At 51.1% G+C, this 26,653-nt stretch overlaps 1 protein-coding gene across 2 annotated transcripts in view; it reads right to left on the minus strand.

The window, feature by feature from the left end:
* The window catches only part of EVI5L (ecotropic viral integration site 5 like), a 33,537-nt gene extending 7,448 nt beyond the window's left edge, over positions 1–26,089 (minus strand). Inside the window, exons 1-12 of one of the 2 annotated variants that reach the window (XM_087816887.1) lie at positions 26,006–26,089; positions 14,194–14,377; positions 10,509–10,698; positions 9,835–10,059; positions 9,647–9,721; positions 8,844–8,969; positions 7,267–7,410; positions 7,031–7,120; positions 5,790–5,887; positions 5,646–5,706; positions 1,117–1,170; positions 219–251 (exon numbers count right to left, since the gene is read on the minus strand). In XM_087816887.1, the coding sequence (XP_087673013.1) occupies positions 219–251; positions 1,117–1,170; positions 5,646–5,706; positions 5,790–5,887; positions 7,031–7,120; positions 7,267–7,410; positions 8,844–8,969; positions 9,647–9,721; positions 9,835–10,059; positions 10,509–10,698; positions 14,194–14,345 (1,248 nt within the window). In that variant the 5' untranslated portion in view covers positions 14,346–14,377; positions 26,006–26,089. The remainder of the gene's footprint in view (positions 1–218; positions 252–1,116; positions 1,171–5,645; positions 5,707–5,789; positions 5,888–7,030; positions 7,121–7,266; positions 7,411–8,843; positions 8,970–9,646; positions 9,722–9,834; positions 10,060–10,508; positions 10,699–14,193; positions 14,378–26,005) is intronic. The other variant, XM_087816888.1, reaches the window with a different exon arrangement.
* Between the last annotated feature and the right edge of the window lie 564 nt (positions 26,090–26,653).

Raw genomic sequence — 26,653 nt, forward strand, 5'->3', positions numbered from 1 at the left:
TACACTCATAGACACACCCTCAGATGCCACATTTGCACATGCACAGCCCCCTCCTCTAGCTGGATACCTCTGTCTCTCTGAAAAGCACCCCCTCATGCATGGTGCCAGGCCTGCCCCCCTTGCCCCTGGGATGGCAGCGACCAGGGAAGAGGCAGTTATTGGCTGTCATGTGTAGAGAATAGAAGGAAATAGGAGAGTGAGACGAAAAGCTACAGTACCTGGATTAACCTATCAGCCAGAGCAGCACTCTCCTACCCGGCGAGGGGGGTCCCAGCAACAGGGGGAGGAGGCAGAGCGGAAGGCGCAGGACAGGAGAGGGGGAGAGACAGACAAGAACCACTTGTCACTAACGCAGTGGACTATCTCTAGAAGCAGGGGAGACAGGAGTGAAACCCGAGAACCAGAAAACCAGCAGGAGAGGACCTGGAGGAAGACCAAAGCCAGAGCCAGTTCCTTCCAGGAGAGGGGTCTGTGTGTGAGCTGAACGGAAAGGCAGGGGGGACCACGGCTGCCCCTTATAGAGTTGGCCAGGCTGGGGCCAACTGGGAAAACTCAGCAAGTTTCATTTGGAGCCTGAACAAGAATGGAGGCTTTGGGGCAAGAGCAATAAAATCCTGTAGACAACCTGTGGTTAGTGGAGGGTCAAGTGAAAATGAGAGTGGGTAGGAAGTGGGGGCCTCCACCTCTACTTCCATTTTTAAAAACAAGATTGGGATCAGGGTCAAGGTTGTGGCACCTCACTGTGGTGCCAGTGGCAAGACCACCCCCTACTCCTCCACTCCTATTTCCTTCCTTTTCAGGGCAAGGCTTCCAAATTACAGGGTGGGGCGACTTGTGGCCCAGTTCCAGGCACCTCAGTCAAAGTAGCAGTTTTACCTCCTCCTCCCACCCAGACAGCCCTGGAGGGCACTGGACACAAATGGGTTGCAGTTAACTGGGTTATAACTCAACTTCCAGCCCCAAGCTCTTTCCCCACGGTCCAATTATATGGCAGCTCAATTATCAGCAGGGTTGTGGGTGGGGCCTGGGGCAGGGGGTTGGCAGGCCCTTTGGTTCTTGGGTCCTGCTTGGGGCCTGGAGGGTTCAATGCCACAGGCTGGCGGCCACACCCCTCACCTTCTCCAGGGTCTCAATCCGCTGTTTGAGGAGCCGGTTTTCTGTTCGAAGCCTCTGTGTGGGGAGAGGGGAGAGCATATCAGATCCTGCCTTCCACTTCTATACAGAGGTCTATCCCCCAAGGGACCAGGCCACCTCCAGGCAAGAGAGAGCCAGCAGCTTACATTCTGAGTCAGTGATCTCAGAAAACAGGGCCAATTCCCATTCAGAATGGTCCAATATGTGTGTGTGTGTGTGTGTGTGTGTGTGTGTGTGTATTTTTTTTTTTTTTTTGATGAGCCTTGGTTCAGTAAAAATAAAGTGAGCACTTTAGTGGATACACACTGTGTGGGGTGGATGGTCTGCCCTATGTCCTCCCTGGGAATCTGTTTCTACCCCATGCTTGGGCCTGCCCACTTCCCACAAGGCAAAGGCTTCTGCATCTTGGGGGAAGCTGCTATCAGACAGCCCCACCTTTCACTGCTTTGCCTCCAGCCCCAGGGTTCAATTCTCAGTTGACAAACTCCTCTCAGAATTTGGGTCCAGGGGAGGAAGTTTTGCTGAATACCCATGCTTCCTTCAGCTCGACAACTACATTTCTGTGACCCACTGACAGCCAGCTAGTGGGAGGCTGTCTCCCTTGCTTTCACTTTCCATCCTATGCTTGCTGGATTCTGCTTAGATATTTGTGGTTTTAGGTTTTCCTATAGCTTTTTGGGAAGCAGGTGTGTACCCATTACGAAGTAGGTACACAGCAGTTGAGCGTCGACCTAGGATCCAGGCGATCGGGGTTTGATTCCCGGTCAGGGCACATGCCCAGGTTGCAGGCTCAATCAATGACTCTCTCATTATTGATGTTTCTATCTCTCTCTCTCCCTCTCCTTTCCTCTCTCTGAAATCAATAAAGATATATTAAAAAAAAAAAAAAGAAGTAGGTGCACAGCCTGGCTGGTGTGGCTAAGTGGTTGAGTGTTGACCTAGGAAGTAAGAGGTCATGGTTAGATTCCCAGTCAAGGCACATGCCTGGGTTGTGGGCTCTTTCTCCAGTAGGGGGCATACAGGAGGCAACTGATCGATAAGATTTCTCTCTCATTGATGTTTCTATCTCTCTATCCCTCTCCCCATCTCTCTAAAGAAAAAGAAATCAATAAAAACATTTTTAAAATATATCTTCATTGATTTCAGAGAGAGGAAAGGAGAGGGAGAGAGAGAGGTAGAAACATCAATGATGAGAGAGTCATTGATCGAGCCCGCAACCCGGGCATGTACTCTGACCGGGAATCGAACCCCGATCGCCTGGATCCCAGGTCGACGCTCAACCGCTGAGCCACACCCGGCCGGGCAATAAAAACATTTTTAAAAAAAGGAAGTAGGGACACAAACAGTTTTGATCAGCAGATTAGTGAGGGTCTTGCCTCCCTGTGGATCATACAGAACATTTCCTGGTTTCTTCTGGGAAGAAAAAGGTGATGGAAACATCCAGAACATTCCTAAGAAGCAATTGGTTAGAGAGATGGAAGACTTGAGTGATGGCCACTGACTCATGTCATGGATGGAGAAACTGAGTTGGAGTGGGGCAGTGTCTTGCCGGAGCCTCCCTCCCAAGCACAGGTCTCTGTCCCTCACAGTGATCTGGAACCCAGAGTCTTGACCCATGGCCTTTGGATTTCTTTGGCATAAACACAACGGGGGGCTATGTACTAGTAAGACTTTAAAATTTTTTTCTGTATTTTTGATGCTTGGACATCCTGAGGCCTTGCTAATCCTGGAGACACTTCCTTCCCAGGATTTAGCTAATTCCTACAGAGTAAACAACCTGCCTGCCAAGGCAAACCAGCCAATCCACAGCCACCCCCCCTTTCTTATCTAACTCTCACATATCAAGCCAATATTTCTCCTGTCCAAAATTGTGACAGGACACCTAGGGACCACTCCTATAGCCCCTGAAAAGCAGGCTCTGGCCCCTGCTTTTTCCCTTTACCTCCTGACCTACCCTGATGCTTCCCCATATGGCCTTGCATGGCCTGGTGTGCCCTGCCTCTTGGGAACTATGAGTAATAAACTCTTCTTTTAAAGGCAGTTGTCTCTGTGTCGGTCACCTTACCATACCTGATTAAAACAAATCCCAGGTACATTTTAAAACAGGCTAAAGGTGAAAGAGCAAAGGGCAGGGCAAAGGGAGAAGGCACCTGCCTGAATCCTTTAAGACCTGTGGGGTGCTCAGTGTCTTCTTGTGGGAAATTTCCAAGCTGAGTATGTGGTCGGAGGGTCTGCTGTGTACCTACCTGTTGCTGGGCCCTCATAGTTACCAGATGGGAACAGGCCCTTGTCTGTACATGAGCAAGACACACACACACACACACACACACACACACACACACACACACACACTTTTGGACTGGTGCATCAGTCAGGTTGCCACTCCTGAGAAAGAGATGCTTAAAAATTCAAGACAGGCTCCGCTGGGAGTGGCTCAGTAGTTGATCCAGGAGATGGAGGTTTGATTCCTAGTTGGGGCACATGCCTGGGTTGTGGGCTCAATCCCCAACACGGGGCGTATGGGAGGCAGCCGATCAATAACAACTCTCTAATCATTGATATTTCTATCTCCCTCTTCCTCTCTCTGAAATCAATAAAGATATATTAAAAAAAATTAAGACACAAAACTTTCTGGAATTCCTAAAAACAGGGACAGAACAATGATTTCCTCTTTCCCCCTCAGGTATGGGTGGCAGGTGACCAAATTCTAAACTCCCTTTGCCTTTCTAGAGGAGGTGGGGATGATGATGATAGTGGTGGTGGTGATAATAATAATAAATTGAACAGCGGAGTAAGTATCATTCCCATTTTGCAGAAGGGGACACTGAGAGGTGTCAGAAAGGAGAATTCACCTTCTCAGGTCACACAGCTGGTCTGTGATAGAGCTGACATTTGAACCCTGGTATGTGGGACTCCAGTCCCAGCCATTGTGGTACTCTGCCAGCCTGTAGACAGAGGACAGAGTCAGGCTGTTTTGGGGTTTGTGTTTATGTTTGTTCCTTTACCCCTACTGGACTGGGGACTCCCAATCTCTGCTGTGATTGGCACAAAGTAGGTGCTCAATAAATGTTTGTTGAATGAATAACTAAAATCATGTGTGGAGGGATGAAAGCAGAGGGAAAGAGAAGGTGGGAAGACTGGGTTCAGAGATTTTGCACACTCAGAAAACCCCTTGAGGTATTGTGATTTATAGTAAAAAATACATATTTGGTCTTCCATCCAGTCCTGGCACAGAGCACCTAAAACCCTGGGAATTTCCTAAGTGAGGAAAGGGATAAAGGTGTCTTCTGTTATGTTAATGAGGTGACTTTTGGAAAACCCCTTGGTCACCTAAGGATGGGGGCTGGTTCCCAGGGGACCCAACCATGTGTCAGAGGGTTGGAACTTTCAATCCTATCCCCAGATCTCTGGGGAAAGGAGAGGGGTTGGAGGTTGAATCAATTGCCAATGATGTAATCAATCATGCCTGTGTATTGAAACTCCATAAAACCCCACAGGACGGGAACTGGAGAGCTTCCACGTTGAATGGTTGGAAGTGCTGTGAGGGTGGTGCACATGGAGAGGGCATGGATGCTCTGTGCCCTTTCCCCATACCTGGCCCTATGAATTTCTTCCATCTGGCTGTTCCTGAACTATATCCTTCATAACAAACCAGTGATCTAGTAGTAATGTTTCTCTGAATTCTGTGAGCCACTCTAGCAAATTAACTGAACCCAAGGAGGGGATCATAGAAACTTGCAATCTATAGCCGGTTGGTCAGAAGCATAGGTGACAATCTGGACTTGAGGCTGACTTCTGAAGGGGGAAGTGGCAGTCTTGTGGGACAGTGCCCTTAACCTGTGGGATCTGACATCGTCTCCAGGTAGATGGTGTCAGAACTGAGCTGACTTGTAGGACACCCAGCTGGTGCTCAAGAATTGCTTGGTGGTATGGGGGGAAACCCCACATATTGGAGTTGGTGAGAGAATTATACCCTCAAACCTAGTAGGGCTGGCTGGCTAGGTACCAGAGGGAGCAAGGGGCCATAGGTGAGCACTGGTACCCTGGCCTATCTTCCCTGGCATCTGGGCCCTGCCTGCCTCGGGCCTCCCCTCTTGCCCCTGACCTTGTGGCTCCCACCACTGAGGGAAGCCTTCCTGATGTTCCCCCAGGCCCTCAGGCCCCCTGGACCTGCAGCAATCTCCCCTACACATTTTATCCAGAATTATTTCTAGAGTTCAAACCCTATACTTATTGGTTCACTGACTGTCTCCTCACTGCAATGGAAGGCCTACAAGGGCAGGTCCACCTTGTCCACCACTGTGCCCCAGCGCCAGGTGGGCCCTCGCTCACACACTGGTCTGGCAGTGAGTGAAGGGGCAGCTGGTAGAGGGACAACCCCTTAGAGCCTGAGGACAGTCTGGTGTGCTTCCTGCACTGGGCAGGGCCGCCTCCTAGTGGCCACCCACTTCTTGCGTTGGGAGAGAAGCCCCCAAGGACCACCATAGCAGTCCCCCTCCCCAGGGACTCACTTTGATCTCGATCTGCTCTTCCATTTCTTTACTCTTCATGGCTGCGTACTCCTTCTCAAGCCTGCAGAAGAGAAGGCTGACGTGGTCACTGTCCCACCATCAGGGGCCCCTTTTCCGCCAGCACCCTGGTTGCCAGGTACTGACCTCTTCATCTTCTTAGAGTTGTACTTGACCTGGTAAGCCTTGAGGATCAGCTTATCGGGGCAGCTGTCAAACTGATGTGGTATTACCCTCTGGAAGTACTGCGGGGACATAGGCAGTCATTGACTCTGGGGGTGTCTGCTGTGCCCACTGTCTTGGAGGAGGGCCTGGGTGCTCCAGGAGGGAGGGTGGGAGCAGGTCTGCCTGGGATGTCACCATGTACCCAGTGCAGTGCCTGGCCTGCCTGTAGTGGGTGCTCCATCATTGTGGAGCAATTGAGTGAGTGTGAGAAGAAGGCATCTGGGGAGAAGCTGCCTGCAGCCAGGGCTTCAGTTTGCAGGGAAAAAGCAGGCTGCAGAAGCTCCTGAGGGCAAAGGCCCGGGGGTGGGTTGAGGTAGGGTATGAGCACAGGGCACCTTCACAGAGGACGGGGAGGCATGCTACACTACAGGGCAGTGGGAGGAAACTGAAGAGGTTGTAGAATTGGACCAGCCAGGAGCAACCTGGAGGGAAGACCCCTCAGTGGTCCACCTGCTTGCCTGGAGCCCCTGAGGTCTCCACAAAGGGTTAAGTGTGAGCCACCAGTGTACACAGTTTGCTGTTGGTTGGGGCCAGGCTAGCTCCTGCTCCCCAGCCCAGCTGGCCCCCTCTGGCAGCTGCAGACAATGAACATTCATGTTTGTGGACACAACCGTGGCCTTTGTGTATTCTTCCCCAAAGTACCAGCTGGAGGACACTGGGAGGGGGCAGGGGCCTGCATGGTGGGGACATGGTGATGAGAAGCAGGCAGACCTCTTCTCCAACAGACAGGGAAGCCAGGGCAGGGTAGGCCAGTGAGGCCACCCAGACCTCTCACTCCCTCCTGTGCCCTAACCTGGTTCAGTTGCTGGGGCCAAAAACCAAACCCAAAGCCTCATGGTTTGGCTAGTATAATTATTTGCCACAAAGGCTTTGGGGGACACAAAGCTAGGGGCAGGAGAGAGGAGGCGAAACCTCCCAGAGCCAGGGCCTGGGCCTTCCTCTCTCCCCACTGCCAAGCTGCTGGTCCTGGACTGTGTATGGCAGAGCCTGGGGCTCCTTAGGGCCCACCCTGGTTCTCCAGGGAGGCCTCGGGGGCATAAGGGATAGGAAAGGATCAGGCTGCTCAGGAACTCCAAGCCCTCCTGTCTCACAGGAGGCTTCACCTGCCCAGGTGCCCCTCTTGGGGGGGGGGATCCCACTCTTCCCTGGGCCCCCTGGCCCACCTGGGACATGCCCTCCATGTCCAGCTGCATCAGCTCCACCTGGTTCACCTGCAGCAGGGCGAGGCCTACCCGGAACACGATCTCCAGGCCCTGCAAAGGCAGTGGTGACAGTGCTTCTCTGGTTCTGCTCTCTCATGGAGCTCTCCGATCCTTCCCCAAGCCCCGGCCCTTCCCAGGCTGGGATTTATTTCTAGTGTGGGGCCTTTAGGAGACGAAGAAACTGAAGGGGTCCTGACCTCATACATGAAAATGTCGAAGACACGAGTGGCGACAGGCAGTGGGAAGGTGGTCAGGAAGAGTGTGAGGAACCAGGATGAGGCATACATGGACGTGTGGAAGCTCTGGGAGCGGAAGTGGGTGTTCAGGTCCGGGAGCTGCTCCTGAGGGGTGAGGAGAAGAAGCCAGGCACTGTGAGGATAGCACCAGGCACAGCTGTCCATGCCCACAGGTTCCTTTCACCTGGAAGTGCTGGGTCTCAGTGCCCCTGCCTCTAGGAAGCCTTCCTTGGTCTGCCCTTGGGTCCCTTCCTCTGTGTGCCCTCAGCACTGTATTTGGATGAGCTGAAACATCCCAGAGCTCTGAGTAGCATGAGGTAGGGACACAGGCAGGGGTGGCAGGAGTAGCAGCAGCTCATGAGTTCTGGGTGTACACCCTGGACAGGAAGTGGCCTCTTCCCAACTCATGGGATCCTCATTATCAGCCTGACAGGGAGCTTCTGAGGCTTGGGGTGGGTTTATGTAACTCCTTGAGGTCACTGAGAAAGTGAGAGGTGGGGCATAGCATAAGCCCACTGCAGCTCAACCTGTATTCCGTGACTTGCCAGTCACTGTGTCTCCCACAGCTCCCTCACGATGCTCTGTGCCCAGTAATGCTCAGGGGATGCTGGTCTGATTGACCTGAACTTCAGACTGTTGAAAACTGACAGAAACTGGGGAAACAGGCTGGAGAAAGTGTTAGGACCCCCTGGATGTCCTTCACTGGGAGAAGTAACTCTGGTGCCCCCTCCTGCAACCTGCTCTGGGCTTCCTTGTGGACCCAAGGGCTTCCTGGAGCTGTCCAGCTACTTTGCTGTAGAGCTCTCAGCTACTCAGCCTGGGCAGGGCCACTTCTCTGCAGACTCTGGCCCCTGCTTGTGGGCACTACCAGGTCCCCCTTGAGTAAAAGCACTTCCTAGTCTTCCAGGCTTGAGGAGTGGGGCTTTCATGACCAGGCTCATCCCAAGGCCTACCTTTCATTCCCCCTCTAATCCCTACCCCCAACTGCTATGCAGTTTCACAGCCCCACCTGTGACAGGCTTTTGGAGCAGGCTGTGTGTGTGTGTGTGTGTGGTGTGTGCGTGTTCTTCCCTTACATGCACACTTAGCTCTGTCTGCCAGCCAAGAGCAGCCCCTATGGGGGCTGCTATTTATAAACAGAAAGGTCTGCAGTTTTCCCTCTCCATAATCATCAAAGGCAGGCAGACAATACTTTCCCTCCTTTTGCCATGCCATGCTGGGAACAGACAGTGAGGGAGTTGTGGGTATTCTGGCAAAAGTCAGCCTGATACCTCTGCCCTCAGGGTTTGGGAGCCCAGAGCTCTCAGGAGCCCCTACCATAAATGGCTGGCCCTGCCCTGTCCCAGGAAGTGTGCTTGGGGGCAGTGCCACATGGCCCCCTGGGGACTAGAAACTTTTTCTGAGCTGGGACCTTTGGATATGATTTCTCAGCCCTGGAATTTTCAGTCAAATAGATCCACTGGGATGGCCTAGGTTAGTGACCATGGCTGTGGGCTGCAGAGGAGTGGGTGGTGCTGGGCTACCCTGGCCCCGCTCACCTGCAGCATATACTCAAACTGGTAGATGCAGAGCCCCAGCTCGGCCATGCTGGGCTTGAAGAGCTCCCGAAGGCGGTACTCCTGCATCAGCCGCACAAACACGCAGAAGGCCTCCTCTTCAGGCATCTGGGGGATGGGCAGGCAGGCAGGGGCCTGTGAGTGTGGGCAGGGTGGTGGTGGGGCGCTCGCTGCTCTTCTCATGGACCTGGAGTACTGTACTTGGCCTGTTTCTGTTCTATTTCCATTTAATGAATGTGGACTGTGTGGACTGCCTGGACTCTCACAATGAACCTCTGGTCGCTCTTGTTTACTGATGAGAAGCCTCCTGAGGCTGAAGTCACCTGACTTCAGGCCACCTGGCAGGGAACAGTGGAGCTGAGACTTGATCCCCAGGTCTGGCCACCTCCAGAGTCCATGGTTGGGACACCCTCGGGTTCACTCCCAGCATCTCTGTTCTCTTTTTCCTAAGCCTGCTGGATTCTCTGGACAAAACCCCTAGCCCCATAAACTCCACACTGGCCAACTTAAGCTCCCCACCAGAGTTCCCTGTCCAACCCTGGGAGGTGACTGAGTAGGACCACCTGCCCTTCTAGCCCCTGGACAGAACAGTGGACAGAACAGGCAGTCAGTCCCTCTGTGCTCACCCACTGGTGGCTTGGCCTGGAGACTGTCATAGGTGGATGAAGGGGTAGGCTCTGATAGTAGAACACTGGATAGAATGTTACATTCTGCTTTTGTCCACCTCCTGGAAGCAGAGCCTGGATGGGCTGGCCCTGCCATAAGTCTGGCTCCAGGCCACCTACCTGCATGAGGAGCAGGCCCACGATGAAGGCACTGCCCTGGCAGTAGCCCACCTCCCGGTCCACTAGAGAGTATGCCTGCAAGGGAACATAAGTGTCAGGGTAGGGTCCTGCCAGGCTCAGTGACAGCAGGCCAATGTGGACAGTGCTTCTTCAGAGGGTTGGGGTAACCTGAGTGGTGGGGGCCTCACCTTCATGACATTGAAGAGGACCTCCTGGCCCAGGCTGTCTTGGCCCTTGAAGAACTCGTGCTCTGGGTAGGTGCGGGCGATGTCCCTGCGGATCAGCTTCTCGCATGGTGAGGACATCTTGAGCAGCTCTGAGTACTGGTTCTTGACTGGCATGTTGGTAGCACTGCACAGAAGCTGCCACACGATGGCCCGGAAGTGGTGAGGGATGCCTTTGCGGATCAGCTCCTGGGGATGGGGTGGGCACCAGGAAGCCAGGCTGGACGTTGTCCCAGTGCAGCCTCCCTACGGCTACCCAGTCCAGCCCCCAAGATAGGCTTGCCTACATCTGATGCATGTGGCCCAGAGTTCCGCTGAGACTTTGCACTGCAGACGGAGTCCACACTGCTTAATGTGCTACCCCCAGTCTGTCACAGAACATGGTGGGGCAGGAAACAAATAGGTGCCTAAGATGTCAGTGCGACAGCTACTTACCTGGTTAGCCTCACTCATACTCTCTTCCCTCCCCCTGCCCTGGCAAGGCCCCCTGAAACTGCCTGCACATCTCTACTTCTGTCCCTTTGCCTGTGCTGAGGCCCTGGTGCTATTGTTCGTTGGCCAAGTGACCAGGCAGAGACTCCTGCTGTCTGTCCCTGCTGGCCCCCCAGCCACCCACCCACTTCCAATGTCCCCACCACCTTAAGCAGCTTCTCTTTCCTACGCCGCCACTCTTCCCATTCATTGGCAATTCGGCCCCACAGGATCCAGGTGTCCTCCTCCAGGTGGCTCAGGTTAGAGGAGGCGGAGGAGCTGGACACCAGAGAGGAGCCGCTGTTTCGCCGGGAGCCATTCATGGAGCGCATGGATTTGGAGTCGGCTTCCAGGAGCCTAGATAGGGAGGGCAGGTAGAGGCACATCCGAGCTTCAGGGACCTCCCACCCTGGTCCCTGGGCATCAGTGACTTCCTGGGAACAGGTAGCTGCTGAGAAGCCTGGCCCCTCCTCCCAGGGAATTCCAGTGACCACCAGGGATTGGGTCTAAGTTGTTTATGCCCAGTGGCCTCAGCCAGAGCTATGGTCCATCACCCTGGATCTCTGCAGAGGCTGCCATTTGTTTGTCCTATTCTGTGCCCAGCACTGGGCTGAGAAGTATGTGGGTTAGCTTACTCAGTCTTATACCACCCCTGAAGGGCAGGTTTTGTTAAGATCCATGTTTTACAGATGAGGCACAGAGAGGGTGAGCTGGTGGTTGGGGGTACCCAGCTAGCTCAAAGCTGTATGAAACCTAGGTTTCTGATGCTTTGACAGCTGGATCCTGGCTGACTCTGGAAGGTGTGCCCTCCCAGGCCTACCTAATTCCTAGAGATAGTTAAGGACTCACCTGCTAGTGCAAATCAATGAATCCAGAATCCACAAACCCACCACCACTACATTATCAGGCTCTCACATTCAGGGCTACTATCTGTCATGATCACCACAGGCCACCCCTATTCCCCAGAGCATACTGAAATTATTCAAACTAGCTAAACCCAGGCCTGCTTAACCTGCCTCACCCATTCCTTCTCTCAGAAACCATGATAGAAATGCCTGCATTTCCCCTGCCTCCTTCTGCCTCCTGACTGACCCTGGTGCCTCCCTGTGTGGCCCTGCATGGTGTGCCCTGCCTCCTGCTTCTGTCTTCTCAGTGGCAGCTCTCTCCTGATCTGTTAGCCTTGCCATAGGTGAATGATAATAAACCTACATTTTATTTTATTATTTAATATTTGAAAAAAAATTTAAATTCAAAACCATACTTCTAGAAAAATGGGGTAAGTTTTAAAAATAAGAAAATATAACTGATTAAAATTCTAATCACAATTAAATTAATATAGTAATTTTTATTACAAACTTATCTTGCTATAAGACATTGTTGCCCTGGCCGGCGTGGCTCAGTGGTTAGACCGTTGGCTTGTGCACCAGAGGGTTGCAGGTTGGATTCCAGGTCAAGGGCACATACCTGGGTTGCAGGTTCAATCCCCAGCCCTGGTTGGGGCATGTGCAGGAGGCAACCAATTGATGTATCTCTCTCGCATCGATGTTCCTCTCTCTCTCTTTCTCTCTCTCTCTCTCTCCCTCTCTCTCTCTCTCTCCTTTCTCCTTCTACTTCCTCTAAAAAAATCAATGGAAGAAATATCCTTGGATAAGGATTAACCAATTTGTCCTGTGCACCAAAAGGTTGCTGGTTCAATTCTCAGTCAGGGCACATACCGAGGTTGTGGGCTCGATCCCGGGTAGGTGGCATGCAGGAGGCAGCCAAGTGATGTTTTGATATCACTCAGTGTTTCCCTCTCCCTCTCTCTTCCTCTCCCTCTAAAAATCAATGTTAAAAAATCTTAAAAAAAGTCATATAACATGTTCACTTCAAAATCTCAAAAACCATTATTTGAAAGTAGTTTCAATTGTTGCCTCTGTTCCAACAGAAAGTTTCACCAAGCACACACTGAGAAAGTGTTACTATTTTGAGTTACCTTTCATTTAATAAACATTCATACTCATGAATATACTTATTCTTCTTCTACAACTCTATGGAAAATTAAAAGTACTTACATGCCAAAGGAGGAAAGCCAGAGCAGATTTAAATATATATATTTTATTGATTTCAGAGAGAGGAAGGGAGAGGGAGAGAGAGAGTTGAAACATCAATGATGAGAGGGTGATTGATTCGCTGCCTCCTGCACACCCCCAACTGGGGATTGAGCCCACAACCTGGGCATGTGCCCTGATGGGGAATTGAACCTGGATCTCCTGGATCCTAGGTCGATGCTCAACCGCTGAGCCATGCCCGGCCGGGCCAGAGCAGATATAAAGGGCTTCAAGGAGTACTTGCCTGCTAAGCATCAACATGACTCCCTTTTTATTTTATTTTATTTTATTTTATTTTATTTTATTTTATTTTATTTTATTTTATTTTATTTTATTTTATTATTTTATTTTATTTTATTTTATTTATTAAAAAAAAAAAGTCTTTATTGATTTCAGAGAGAGGAAGGAAGAGGGAGAGAGAAAGATAGAAACATCAATGATGAGAGTCACTGATTGGCTGCCTCCTGCAAATCCCCCCATTGGCGGTCAAGCCCGCAACTTGGGCATGTGCCCTGATTGGGAATCGAACCACAGTCTCCTGGATCATAGGAATATGACTCCCATGACTCTTTCTAAAAAATTTTTACTTTTTCAATTTTTTCAGTTACAGTTTACATTCAATATTACTTTGTATTAATTTCAGGTGTTCAGCATAGTGATTAGACAATCACATACTTTAGAAAATGTTCCCCACAATATTTCCAGTACCCACCTGGTACTATACATGGTTATTACAATATTATTGACCATATTTCCTATGCTGTACTTTCCATCCCTGTGACTATTTTGTATCTATCAATCTATGCTTAATCCCTTTACCTTTTTCACCCAGTCTCCTAGCTCCCCTCCCCTGTGGCAATCATTAGTCTATTCTCTATATCTATGAGTCTATTTCTGCTTTGTTGTTAATTTACATTGTTCTTTAGATCCCACATACATGTAAAATCATATGGTATTTGTCTTTTTCTGATTGACTTATCTCACTTAGCATAATTCCCTCTAGGTCCATCCATGCTGTCATAAATGGTAAGATTTCATTATTTTTTATGGCTGAGTAATATTCCATCGCATGTATGTATCACAGCTTTTTTATCCACTCATCTATTGATGGGAACTTGGGTTGCTTCCATATCTTGGCTATTGTAAACAACACTACAATGAATATAGGGGTATATATCTTCTTTTGAATTAGTGTTTTGGGAATAAACCTACATTTAAAAAAACATATATGTTTTTATTGATTTTAGAGAGGGAGGAAGGGAGAGGGATAGAGAGAGAGAAACATCGATGAGAGACATCGATCAGCTGCCTCCTGCACGACCCCTAACGGGGATTGAGCCCACAGCCCAGGCATGTGCCCTGACTGGGAACTGAATTGGTGACCTCTTGGTTCATGGGTCAACACTAGACCACTAAGCCATGTCAGCTGGGCTAAACCTACATTTTAAAGCAAGGGGAGAGCCAGAGAAAAAAGGTGGGAAGGCCTGACTCCAGAGTCAGAAGCTTTACTCTTTTGTCTAACAATGGCTTGAGAAACATAGCCAGGGTCACAGATTCACTGTGCCTCTAGAAACTTTGGTCTCCTCATTTGAATGGGGAACTGTCTGTTCACTCAGGGTTATGAGGATGACATTGCCTCTGGTGGGGTCTATTACTTTGCCCAGGGCTAGACTCAGATATGAGTGTGAGGGGGCACCCAGGAACTTCCGTTTTGGGCCCAGGCTGTATACTCTGCACCCCCCCATCCTACACCCCAACTCACCGGTTCTGCTCTTCGAGCTTGGCCAGCAGCTCCAGCTCATCAGGGCTGAGGTTCTCGGAGTCAGAGGTCGGGGAGCAGGTAGGGGCTGACAGGGCCTCCTGGGACGAGGAGTCGGGGCTCAGAGTGGGGCTTGCCATGGTAGGCAGGCTCATCAGCAGCAAGAGGAGCCAGGTCACAGCTCTGTCTGGGGGCCAGAAACACACATGGTCAGCATTGGGTTGGGTCTCCACCCCATCCTGCCAGCTCTGGGCCAGCTGAGCCTGCTGTTCACCTATGCACATTTCCATACTCTGGGCTCCCATTTCTGCTTTGTACACTCAGTATACCCCTCATCCCCATGCACCCCAGCCCAGCTGATGGCCATGCCAGCAACTTCTTTTTTTAAAAATTTATCTTTATTGTTGAAAGTATTACAGATGTCCCCTTTTTCCCCCTCCTCACATGCCAGCACCTCTACTCTAGACACTGACTACTGGGATCCCTGCCTGTGTACTCCAGATGCCTGGACAGATACAGTAGGACCACAGCAGGGCCCAAGCTGTCCTGCTGTTCATGGGCATGAAGGCCAAGGCTTGACTCCAAGGCCAAGGCTTGACTCCACACCACTGAGTTTTCAGCAGAGCCTGAGGCAATGGCTCCCGTCGCTCAGGACCCCTGCTGGGACCTTGAGGTGCAGGAGCCCCTGCTTTGGTGGCCCTTCCTGACAGCCTTGGTCCCTGTCTCCTGCTGTGGTTTGCCCTGGAAGGCTTGCCTCAGCATCTGATTTCCCTCTCATCAACCAAAGTGGACTGCTAGCACAGCCAGAAGCAATTATCCTCTCCTGTTAATTGTCTGGTGCTGCCAATTGCCAGAAGAGTGAACTCCCCTTGGGCTGGGAGTCTGTGCCCTGGTGCACACGGAGTGAGAGCTGCAGGCTCTGATGGGTATCCTGATCTTGGTCTGCCATGTGCCAGGCAGGTCGTCTCTCCTATTTTTCCTGGGGATGGCCTGGCCCCACCCTCCTGGGGGGCTCCAAGGACACTGGCCTCTTGCCTTCTGCCAGTTTCATGAGAGGCGCCTCAGCACCATACCCAAAGCTAAGGCCAGATTCAGATAGACCTGTGCCTAAAATGTGGCACCCTCTCAACCAGCTGTGTGGACTTGGACCAGTCACTTGGCTTCTCTGAGTCTCCACAGGCCTCAGAAGGTCACTATGAGAACTGAGCATGCTACTGCACGTGATATGTGAGAACAGTGCTTGATACTAGGTGATTACTCCATAAACATCAGCTATTATTATCCATCCTGGGGCCAGAGTTGAGGCCTAGCTGGGAACCAGGGCTCCAGGGTTCTGCTATGCCTGTTGGGGACACCTACAGGGGTTGGCATCACCTTGTCGGAGGTTCTAGGCATGAGAAATGGCTAGGAAAGGGAAGGGTGCTAGGAGTTGGGGATGGCGTTCCTTCTACTCAGTCATGCTGCTTCTGTTGAGCCCAGGTTAGCACAAAGGGTCTAAGAAGATAGTGATCCCCAGGGTAATGGAGACAGGAAGAAAATCCTGCTCCCCTACCACCACTGTGCGTGGCACCTTCATGCCCACCCATTCTCCTGCATGCTCTGTACCAGGAATCCACTATGTGTTCTTGGACCCCACCTGACCTGGCTCTGACAGCTAAGCCCACATAGGGATGGTTGCCTGGTCCCTGGAGAGGTGGGAACTGGCTCTCTAGGCAGCAGGCGGAAAGTGATAGGATAAAAGCAGACCCCTTCACATCTGCCTGGCACCTTTCTGCAGCCTAAGTTTAACCCCCAGCCAACACCCAAGGGCTCACAGGTTGGCTGGACTTGACCCTTCCATGAACTTGATTCTGGCCACCTTCCCTCATGCTGCCCTGTCACGGAGGGTGCCATTCTTTTCACCTTGTGGGGACCCAGAAACCTCCCTCCCCAGGACTCTGTGACTCCCCAGGGCCACTGGTTCTGTCTCTGGCTCCCGAGGGCTCCCCCAGTCTGTTGGGTGCTGAGGGCTCTGGCTTTTGGTGAGTGGTACAAATTCTAGGTGATGGATCCTGGCAAAACTGGAAGACTTTGAGCTTCTATTGCTTGGCTGGCAAGGAACCACCTGCTCCAAAGATCAAGCCATGTGCACCACCTAGCCAGGAGTTAATCATTCCTGATACAGGGACAGTGGGGGCTGCTCCAGGGCCTCCTGCAGAGTCAAAGTCTGTGGAAGAAGTGCTGACCTGGAAGGATCTCTCTGGGCAGGGAGGGGCTGTGAAGACCATGTATGGGTACCATCTTCAGAGCTGGGAGATAGGGAGGAGGTGGTGGAGGTGAGGATTAAGCCTCAGAAGCACAGCTGGATTTGGGGAGCAGTAGGGGCCTCAGAGAAAGAGACCACATGTGGCCAGGGTCATGACCGGGGACACTCTCTCCTTGCTGAGCCCAGAGCACTTTGGCCCACCCTCTCCCCTAAAGAGCCTGAGAAAATAATTCAGGTCTGAGTTTTTGATTAAACAAAAAACACAAAACACACCAGGAGCCATCTACTTGCAGAATGTGTTCAGCTGTTTATCATATAGTAATGGGTATTTCATTCATAAAATAAAATTGACTCAATGCACAGGGCTGAAATTTGCAGTCTAAGAGGCAGAAATTAATGATCCCTCAGGAACTTTCTCTTGACTCATCCCTGGACTCTCTAAACACTGCTTTGCCCTGGAAGTCATCGCCTGATGAAGGCACACATATACTCATACAGGCAGATATACACACTCACACACAATCTCACACACATACAACTCCCACTCAGATATACAGCAGACACACACTCATATACATTCACTTTCGCATATACACCCTATCTCACACCTATGCACACTCTTGCATACACACACACACACATACACGCATACTTTCTGCACTGACAAGACCTTGTCACCACTGGAACTGAGGAGATTGCTATGGACACTGGCTTGCTGCCGTCCTAGCTTGTGGGCAGCCTCACCAGAGTGCCATCACTCTTACTGGCTCAACCATTCCTTCCCTGGCACTTACTGAGGGCCAGGTGTTGTTCTAGGCATAGAGTGGAACAAGGTGATGAGAACACAACTCCACAGGGCATGCAGCCACTTCTCCCCTGCTAGATGGGCACAGAGATGCAGAGACAACACAGGTCCCCACACCTCTAAAATCCATACACAGGCTCCCTCTAGGTCTGGGGTCCCAGCCTCTCAACATCCCCAACTTCAATGACATTTGCCTCTACTCCACCTCAGCCACCTGAAGGGGGATCCTGGCTCCTGCAGGGTGGGCAATGCACCACCTAACCATGCTCCTGCTGGCACCACCATCCACCTCACTCCTATAGGGTGGTCTATGGCTTAGGAAGCTGAGCCAAGCAAGAGGGGTGGGAAGAGACTCTGCTGATGAGCTGGGGCAGGGAGTGTGGGCGCAGAAAAGTCCAGATGCCAGACATCTCCCACCTCCTTCTCCCTCTCCCTCTCAGGGACATTTGGACACTGTCAGTTATGCCTCCTTCTTCTTGAAGTCCTCTCCCATCTAGTTTCCAAGAAACCAGGCTCCTGGGTCTCCGGCTTCTTTGTCCAGGGCTTCTCAGCCTCCCACATGGTGCCTGTTCCTCCATACGCTTTGCCTGGGTCCTTGTCCCTTCATGCCCTTGGTGATCTCACTCTCACGGCTTAAATGACCAAATATATGTCAGTGATTGTGACACCTCCATTCCCAGCTTTTCCTTTTTCCTGAGCACCAGCCAAGATTGCCGATTGGCTCCTGAACATCTCCATCTCCTGGCCAGGGCAGGAATCACCATTGTCTGGGTCCCTGCTACTGCAGTGTCCCCAGCTGAACCTGGTACAACCTAAGAGTCAAGAAATATTTGAGGAATTGAACCAACCTGCCCATCTACCAATATTTACTGGATGTGTACCAGGTGCTAGGTACCATGCTGAGGACTGAAGCCTGGTGGGCAGAGACACAGCCCTTGCCCACCCAGAGCATACAGGGGAAGAGACCAAGAAATGGTCATTCAGACTTTCTACTACAGATGGAGACAAATGCTTGGACTAAAAGATAAGGTAAAGTGGAAAACAGTCTGGCAGTTGCTCAAAAAGTTCAACAAGAGTTACCATATGACCCAGTAACTCTACTCCTAGGTGTCTACCCAAGAGAATGGAAGACACACATCCACATGTAAACTTGTACATGACTGTTCATAGCAGCATTATTAACAATAGCCAACAAGTAGAAATAATCCAAGTGTCCATTGGCAGATGAATGGATACACAAAATATGATCCATCCATATAATGGAATATTATTTAGCCATTAAAAGGAAGGAAGCTCTGATATACGCTACAACATGGATGAACCTCGAAGACATGATGCAGAGTGAAAGAAGTCAGACACCAAAGACCACAAGTGACATGATTCCATTTATATGAAATGTCCAGAATAGGTAAATCCCTAGAGATATAAAGTCAATTAGTGGTTGCCAGGAACTGGAGCCTGGGGGTGGGAGGAATGGTGGTGTTGGTGTTGGGGGAGCAACTGCTTATGGGGTTTTGGGGGGGGGGTAATGAAGTGTTCTAGAATTAGTGGTGGAGGTTGTACAACTTTGTGAATATATTAAGATCCACTGAATTGTTCACTTTAAAAGGGTAAATTTTATGTTATGTGAATTATACCTCAGTTAAGAGAAGGTAAGTGATGGGGTGGGCTGGCAGAGGAACCTGGTGCAAAAGCAGTGGGGAGGGGTGGGTGCAACTCCAGAAGTGACTAGGCAGGGACCAGAGCCCCATAGGGCATTGTGGGCCAAGGCAGGAACCTGATTGGGCTTCCATTTCAGGAAAACCCTCGTGACTCCCACTGTGAAGATGCTCCTTTAAGCCAACTCTCTCCTGACTAAAGCCAGCCTCTCCTCCTGCTGCAGGAGGGCCTACCTGGGTCCATGATGCTGCCATCCACTGGCTCAGGCTAGGACTGGTACTACCTTCCTGGTGTGTGCTACAAACCCTTTAGCCACTCCCTACTGTGACATGGAGCCCAAACATTTTGCATGGTGCACACAGCCCCGCCAGCCTCACCTCCTCCCTCATCCCAGTTCCTCCACACTCAGCCTGCAAGGAGCACCTACTTCTCCCTGCCTGTCTGCACATGCTGTTCCCTTTGACTGGAAATGCATTCTCTAAGACTTGGTTTGAGTTTTTTTTCTGTGAAATATTTTCTGTCAACACCCCGCCTCCAGGGTCCTTGTCCACTTCTCTCCTCTCTCCCTGAAAATATCTACCCCTTACACCCTAGCCCAAGACATAGTCTATGGCAATTACTTATGTACATGACAGCCTGCTGTACTGGGTCATGAACATTCTGAGTGCAAGGGTCTGTTTTCTTAATTTTCTACTCTAAGCCCATAATGCAGCAGCTGGCATTTAGTTAGGTGCTCAATAAACGTCTGCTGAATCAATGAAGACAAAAATTTCTGTGCTGCTCAGCCAGGTGATCCTGGCCAACATCAACAGTAATAAGTCATGCTCAGAATATATGTCCTTGCCCAGCCGGCATGGATCAGTGGTTGAGCGTCGACCAATGAACCAGGAGGTCACGGCTTGATTTCCAGACAGGGCACATGCCCAGGTTGTGAGCTCGATCTCCAGTAGAGAGCATGCAGGAAGCAGCCGATCAATGACTCTCATCACTGATGTTTCTGTCTCTCTCTTTCCCTTCCTCTCTGCAAAATCAATAAAAACATAAAAAAAACACAAAAACCCCCACCCCAGAACATGTGCCCTTGATATGATATGAGAAGGGCACTTCACCCCTGTGTCTTTCTCCCCAAAACACATCACCCAATTTAACTATGAGAAAAATTTGTGACAAATCCAGATTAGGGGACATTTTAGAAAATTTCTGACCAGTCCGCCTCAAAATTGTCAAGGTTATCAAAAACAAGGAAAGTTTGAGAAATTGTTCCAGTCAAGAGGAGCCTAAGATGTGATGATGAAATGTGATGTGGGGTCCAGGATGGGGTCCTGGAACAGAAAAAGGATATTAGAGAAAAACTAAGGAAATCTGAATAAACTGTAGGCTATAGTCAATGATAATGTATTAATGTTGGTCCATTAATTACAACAAAGGTACCAGACTAACGTGGGGTATTACTAATAGGGGAAACTGGGTGTGGGGTCAGCCGGAACTCTCTGTACTACCTTCTCAATTTTCCTGTAAATCTAAAACTGTTTTAAAAAAATAAAATCTATCTTAAAGATTAAAAAAAAGTGATTCTATTCAGTGTAGACAGAAAAGTAAAGGACAACACTAACACATGAGAGGTGTCACCTTGAACAGAAAGTCACTCAAAGGGTCTCTCAACTAGGCTGTAGGGGGAGAAAAAGTCAAACTTGGATTTCTTATTCCCAAGCCTTTGCCCTACACTGATCCACTGTGCTGCCACACTCTCTGCATTCTTTTACTTCAGAAATACTATACTTGAAGCACCGAGTGTAGTGGGTACTCAGTAAATGGCAATCACTATTTTTTAACAGGGAGAGCTAGTGAGTGTGTATGTGACATCTTTCAGAGCTTGGTATTTTCAGAGGCAGGAATAAAGGCCCCAAGTTTCCTTTAAGTTTGGCTCCCTCCTCCCTTCTCCCTGGCTTCTGATCCTTCACCTCTGATTACAGGGACACAGAATCATTTCTGGATCCAAAGCCTTGAAAGATGCTAGCTGACTCTATTTGCCCAGAAGACCACCATGGCCCTGCCTGGCTCCAACTCTAAGGAAAATGTCCTGGTGTCTCAGGTCCTTTTCCTTGGCAAGGAGTAGGCAACTGATGGGCCAGCTGCCCTTTGGATAACATGGACAGCAGCTGGAATTCAGAGGTCACTGCCTGTCCCCTTCTTGTCCCCAGTTCTAGCTGCTCCTCTGTGTTATTCTGGATGTTTTCACATCCATGTAGCATGGCTGTGTGTGTGATTAACTGATTCCAGATCTCCCGACTTCCCATGAGGACTTCAGAGCCAGCAGCCTGGGTTCAAATCCTTCCTCTACCACTTTCTATCTGTGATCTTGGGTACAATTCACTTTGCCTCTTTCTTCATCTGGAAACAGGTCTAATGATAGCACCTACCTCACAGGTTTTGTTGGAACATCTAAGTGAAAACCTGTCACATCATTGGAACAGGAGCTGGCCTATGATATTTATTCCCTGCTCGGTAGAAAGTTCCATGAGGGTAGGGGCTGTCCAGCCCACTACTGGATCCCAGCATCCAGTGTACCATTAGGCACCCAATATTTGTGGAATCAGTAAACAAACCTCTCCTCTTCAGTAGGCTCAACCCTTATGTGGTGACACTGTTTGAACATTAAACTCAGTAAAACTAAAATAATCATTATTGATAATAATTGCAGCAGCAGCAAATACCTTCAGGTTAAAAACTGAGGGGTGGACCATTACAACCTGTGGAGTCCCTTCTGACCTAAAAAAAGTAAAAAAAAAGGTTTACTACCCTGTATTGTCACCAGCTCACTTTCTGCCACCAAAACAAGTTCATTCCTAGCAAATCTCTAATTTCTCTATATCTAGTGTCCCTGAGAATGATAAAGGAAAAAATGTAAAGCCCTCATAAGCCTTCCAGGGACAGGCAAATAAAAGAAGCACCATCTTTTGCAAAAGTTTTCAGCTCTTCAAGGCCAAGGTGGTATCATTCCTGCTATAAAGGCTCACTGGGTTGGGACAGGGGTGTGGTGGGTCCGCCCTCCCTTTGGAAACTCTCCAAGGCTGATGGGTGGACCTCTTTCTGCTGAAGAGCTGCAGATCCTTTTTCAAAAGCTAGTGAGTAGAGAAGACTGTCAGCTCTAAACCAACCAAGCATTTACTGAGTATTTGCTATGTGCCCTAGAATCACCTGGGACTCAACCTTGAGCAGACATGAGCCCTGCCCTCGTGGGATTCATGGGCTGGTGTGGGAGACAGACACCAATGAAATGATCTCACAAACACATCTGGTAGACTAAAAAGTGGAAGAAAAATGTAGTAAGTCATGCCAACAGGGCCTTGAAATCTTCCTGGTAGGGGCCAATCTCTTCCTAGCTCCAGTAGGTGAGTTGTAACTAACCTCCTTCGTTCCACTGTCTCCATTTGGCTTCTAGAGCATGTGTACTGCAGACTTTCCCGGGTGGGTGGGGTTTGCTGCCTTTCCAATTCTTCCAGCTATGGAATGCTACGACCAGGGAGTTTCCATTGTGTGTACCCTGTGGATCACCTTTGAAACATGAAGGCTTGCCCGGCCAGGCATGGCTCAGCAGTTGAGCATCGACCTAGGATCCAGGCGATTCGGGTTCGATTTCCGGTCAGGGCACATGCCCAGGTTGCAGGCTTGATCCCCAGTTGGGGGCATGCAGAGGAGGCAGCTGATCAATGACTCTCTCATCATTGATGTTTCTTTCTATCTCTCTCTCTCCCTCTCCTTTCCTCTCTCTGAAATCAATAAAGATATATTTAAAAAAAAGATTCAATTAAAAAAAAAAGAAAGAAATGTGAAGGCTTATAGGCTGAGGCCCACCAAACGAGGCACACTTCCCTGAATGCACCATACTTGCTCCTGCTTCCTGGGCCTCTGTCCAAGCACTCTGGCTGCTTGGAATGCTCCATCCTTCATCCTTGCTCTGCCTTCCCTGACACCTCCAAAATGCACAGGGCCCTTTCCTGTGCTCCCGCAGCACCACACGGTGCATAATTCTGTCTTGTGCTTCCACACAGGAGGCAGCAGGGTGTGATGGTAATGGCACGCTGCCGGAATCCCATTTCCTCCAGGTTGTCTGGAGGATTAAATGAGATACTATAAAAAAAATGGTGCTTGGCACAGGGCCTAGCATGTGGCATGGGCCTGATCAGTGTGCACTACTGGTTCTATCTTTTGTCTTGCAATATAGAGAGTGTCTTTAGATGCAGAACAGGGATTGCCTTTGACATTCCTTCAGACCCCAGGGTCTGACTCAATTTCTGGTATCGGGCTTCCCCCAGAACAATCAGTATCTATATTCTGCACGAGGAAGTTGAGATTATGTTCCCCTTTGGCCCCTGAACCCATCAAAGCACATACACAAAAACACAGACCTGTATTCCAGTCTAGGGTAAAAGTGCATTGATATTGTCCACAAATCCTCCCTGGGGGCCTTCTTGTGTTTTCCTAAGGAGTTCACAGTCTCTCTTGGGGATCCTTCTACCCCTACTGCCCCCACAAAAGGTCCCACCCTGGGGAGGCTGCGTGGTTTGTTTCTTGTGTACCTCATGACCTTCAGCAGTCTTTTCATTCACTTCCTCCCTTCAGCAAGTGGGCAGAACAAACCTCTCCCTACCCAGCATCGGAGGTCAATGCCGGGGGTGGGCACTGCCAGTAAGGAGGCCTCCTATTGCCCTCTGTCCCCCAACACAATAGCCCATCTCTCAGTCCTGATTCAAGCTGGCTTCCTGCGGGGCAGCTTGGCCACAGAGAGACAGTTATTATACAGTGAGGCATCAACTAATTACAACCAGGGGACCAGGGTGGATAGTGATTCTGCTAGCACTCGTAGGTGGGCGACTGCCCTCCTGGACTCCATTGATTCCTTCCACACAGTTGCCCAGGGGAGATTCAGAGCCACATCCTAATCTCACTGTCTCCCTGCAGTACAGACTACTGCTCTAAGAATTTATCCTCTCATTTTCCGGATGGAGAAGCTGAGGCACCGAGACAAGATTTGCTTTTTTCTAGGCCATCCAGAATCCGCTGGTGAATATCCACAAAGAAACCTGGTCCTTTTACCTGGGATTTTCTAGGAATGCTTATGTGGCTTGAAGGAGCCCAGACAGGCAATGACCAGGCTGGGCTGATCTGGAATCTGCATGGGGGGGGTCCCGGGTCCCCTCCTTATTCCCTGCAGTCTGGCCACACCAGCTTGCCAGTTCTCGGTCTCACCTCATTCTTGTGCCAAGGCCAAGCCACCTGCAGTTCTTCCAAACCACCAGAAGTAAACTGCAGAAGATCAGGAGAACCCACAAGTTGGACCCAGGGGCGAGGGTGGTGGGGTGGCAGAATGGGCAGGAAGAGACAACACAACCCAGAAAGACACGAGCACATGGGGCCTCTAGCTCCATCACAGCCCAGCTGAGGGAAAAACCAGCTCAGTTTTTCCCTTCTGAAAATATTCCTTAACAAAGAGCTGTCTGCGTCTGGCAGGCCCGAACCCAGCCCCATGGGGTCCCAAATGCCAGGAGAGGAGGAAGCTGTTTCACTTTGGCATAACACTGTTTGTGGGTGAAAGAACTCACATGGACTGTCAGGGGCTGCCCCTGGGCAGCAGCACTGGCCCTGCCACCTGAGGCCAGGGAGTGGGCGTGATGGGGTCAGCATGCTGGTCCTACCAGTCTGGTCAGACTTCAGGAGCAGGGCCAGGAGCAATCTGAACTTCTCTTCCTCACCAGGGGGTGGCATAAATCAGGGGGCAGGTAGGGATTCTTTTAGGTGGACTTTAGTCCACCTAAAAGGAGAGAGAGTGTCCTTCCCTTGGAAGAAGGGCAAAGTGGGGAGAGATAGATAAAGGGGAAGAGGTCTGCAGCAGGTGTCCACAGGGGTGCTGGGATATTTTGGGTCACCCGTATCAGAGGGGGTGCCGGCTCAGGGAGGTTGGTGTGGCTGGGCAGACTGGCTCCCTGGGGCAGGGCAGTCAGCTCACACCTCTGAGTCTCTGCCAGAGCTGGGAGCATTGGGGACTCCAGGAGGACCTGGGAAGGTAAGGTCCAAGAAAGGGCGTTGAGGAGCCCTGTGTGAGAGTGAGTGTGTATATGTGTATGTGTATGTGTGTGTGGTACCAATGCCTGGTCTATGTGGGATGTCCTCAGTTTCTCTGTGTATGTTGGGGACCCAAGTATCTGATTGTATGTATGTGTGTGTACATGTCAGGGGCTCCTGAATGTCTGTGTTGGGTGCCAGGATGCCTGTCAGTATGTTTTTCTTGGGGTGAGTGGGTGAGGGAGGTTTCATGGGTATCTCTGTTTGAGAACTGTTGGCTTTCAGGGGTGTGTGTGTGTGTGTGTGTGTGTGTGTGTGTGTGTGTGTGATAGTTCTGAGCATGAGGTGAGGGTGGACTTCCAGGAAGCAGATATCAAGATGAGTCAAGATCAGGGGTGTGTGTGGAGCTACTGGAGTGTGCTGGGAGGACCCCGGGTGTGATTTTCAGGGGTGCCGAGAGTAGGAGATGGGCCAGCAGGCTGAGGTGAGGCCTGTGGACAGGAATCCTGATTTACAGAGGCCAGGTAGGGGTCCTGTGGGGTCAGAAGGGAGGGGCAGGGAGGACTCTGAGGCTGGTATCCTTGAGGGTGGGGGCAGGTCTAGGCCCAGGGATAGGATGGGAAGTGAGAGGGACAGGGTGGAAAGCGGTCCGCAGATGGGAGGGATCCTAAGGGATGGAGGGGTGGGTGGTGTCCTGGGTCCGCGGGGGAGCAGGTCTGTGGGGTGGGGGCTCGGGGAGGCCCTGAAGGGTTCCAGGAGGGATCCTGAGAGTCAGTAAAGAGGGTGAGCGGGAGTCACAGGCCTGAGGGGGACTGGGTGGGGTGGCAGGGCTCCGGGAAAGGTCCAGGGAAGGGCCCTGAGAAGTCTGGAAGCGTCGGGAACGAGGGTGGGCGGAGGTCGGGATCCGTGCCGTGAGTGCAGAGGGCTCCCAGCGCGGGTTCCGGGGCGAGGCAGCCCGACTCCCAGTCTTGCCCGGCCCCGGCGGGCCGCAGCCGCCGGCCTGAGAAGGCGCCCGGGAGGCCCGGGCCACACCGCCTCCCTACCTGCGCCAAGCGCGCCGCCATCGCCGTGCCGAGCCTCGTCGTCCCAGGCCGCACCGCCGGATCCCCGCCGCGCCGCTAGCCCTACAGCCGGGGCCGGGCTCCCTCAGCCGCCCCCCGGGACCGCTGCCGCCGCCGGCTCAGCCGCTACCATTTCACCCCCTGACAGGAGCCGCTGCCCCGCCCCCGAAGCCCAGTCAGCCAATTCACCGCCCCCAGTTACTCTGGCTCCGCCCACCGGCCAGGAGTGACGGGATGTTTGGCCATTCCGTAAGGAGAGCCCTGGCTACAGCCGGAAGGTTGTCGCCTACGAAAAGAGAAGCAAATTGAAATTAAGGAAGCAGTGAAGGACGGGTGCTTTTGCCTATAGAAATGTGTAATCCTGTTGATCAACACCTATCAGGGCCACTAGCGAGGAAAGAGGGGTGTGTCCCTGAGAGAAGGCTGACAGCCTGAGGAACCCCAGACTGAGGCAACCAAGCGTTTGGCACTAAGCCCCGCCCAGAGTCGGGCTTTCTGCCCAATAACGAGGCGTCCTGAGATGTCCATTAGCGTCTGCCCCTCTAACCAAGCCCTGGCAACTGTTGGGACTGTATAAAGAAGATTGACAACAGAAGGAGGGCGATGAAGTAACACTCTATGGCCAATGGG

Source organism: Miniopterus natalensis, chromosome 4 (assembly GCF_054644295.1).
Source record: "Miniopterus natalensis isolate mMinNat1 chromosome 4, mMinNat1.hap1, whole genome shotgun sequence".
NCBI classification, from domain to species: domain Eukaryota; kingdom Metazoa; phylum Chordata; class Mammalia; order Chiroptera; family Miniopteridae; genus Miniopterus; species Miniopterus natalensis.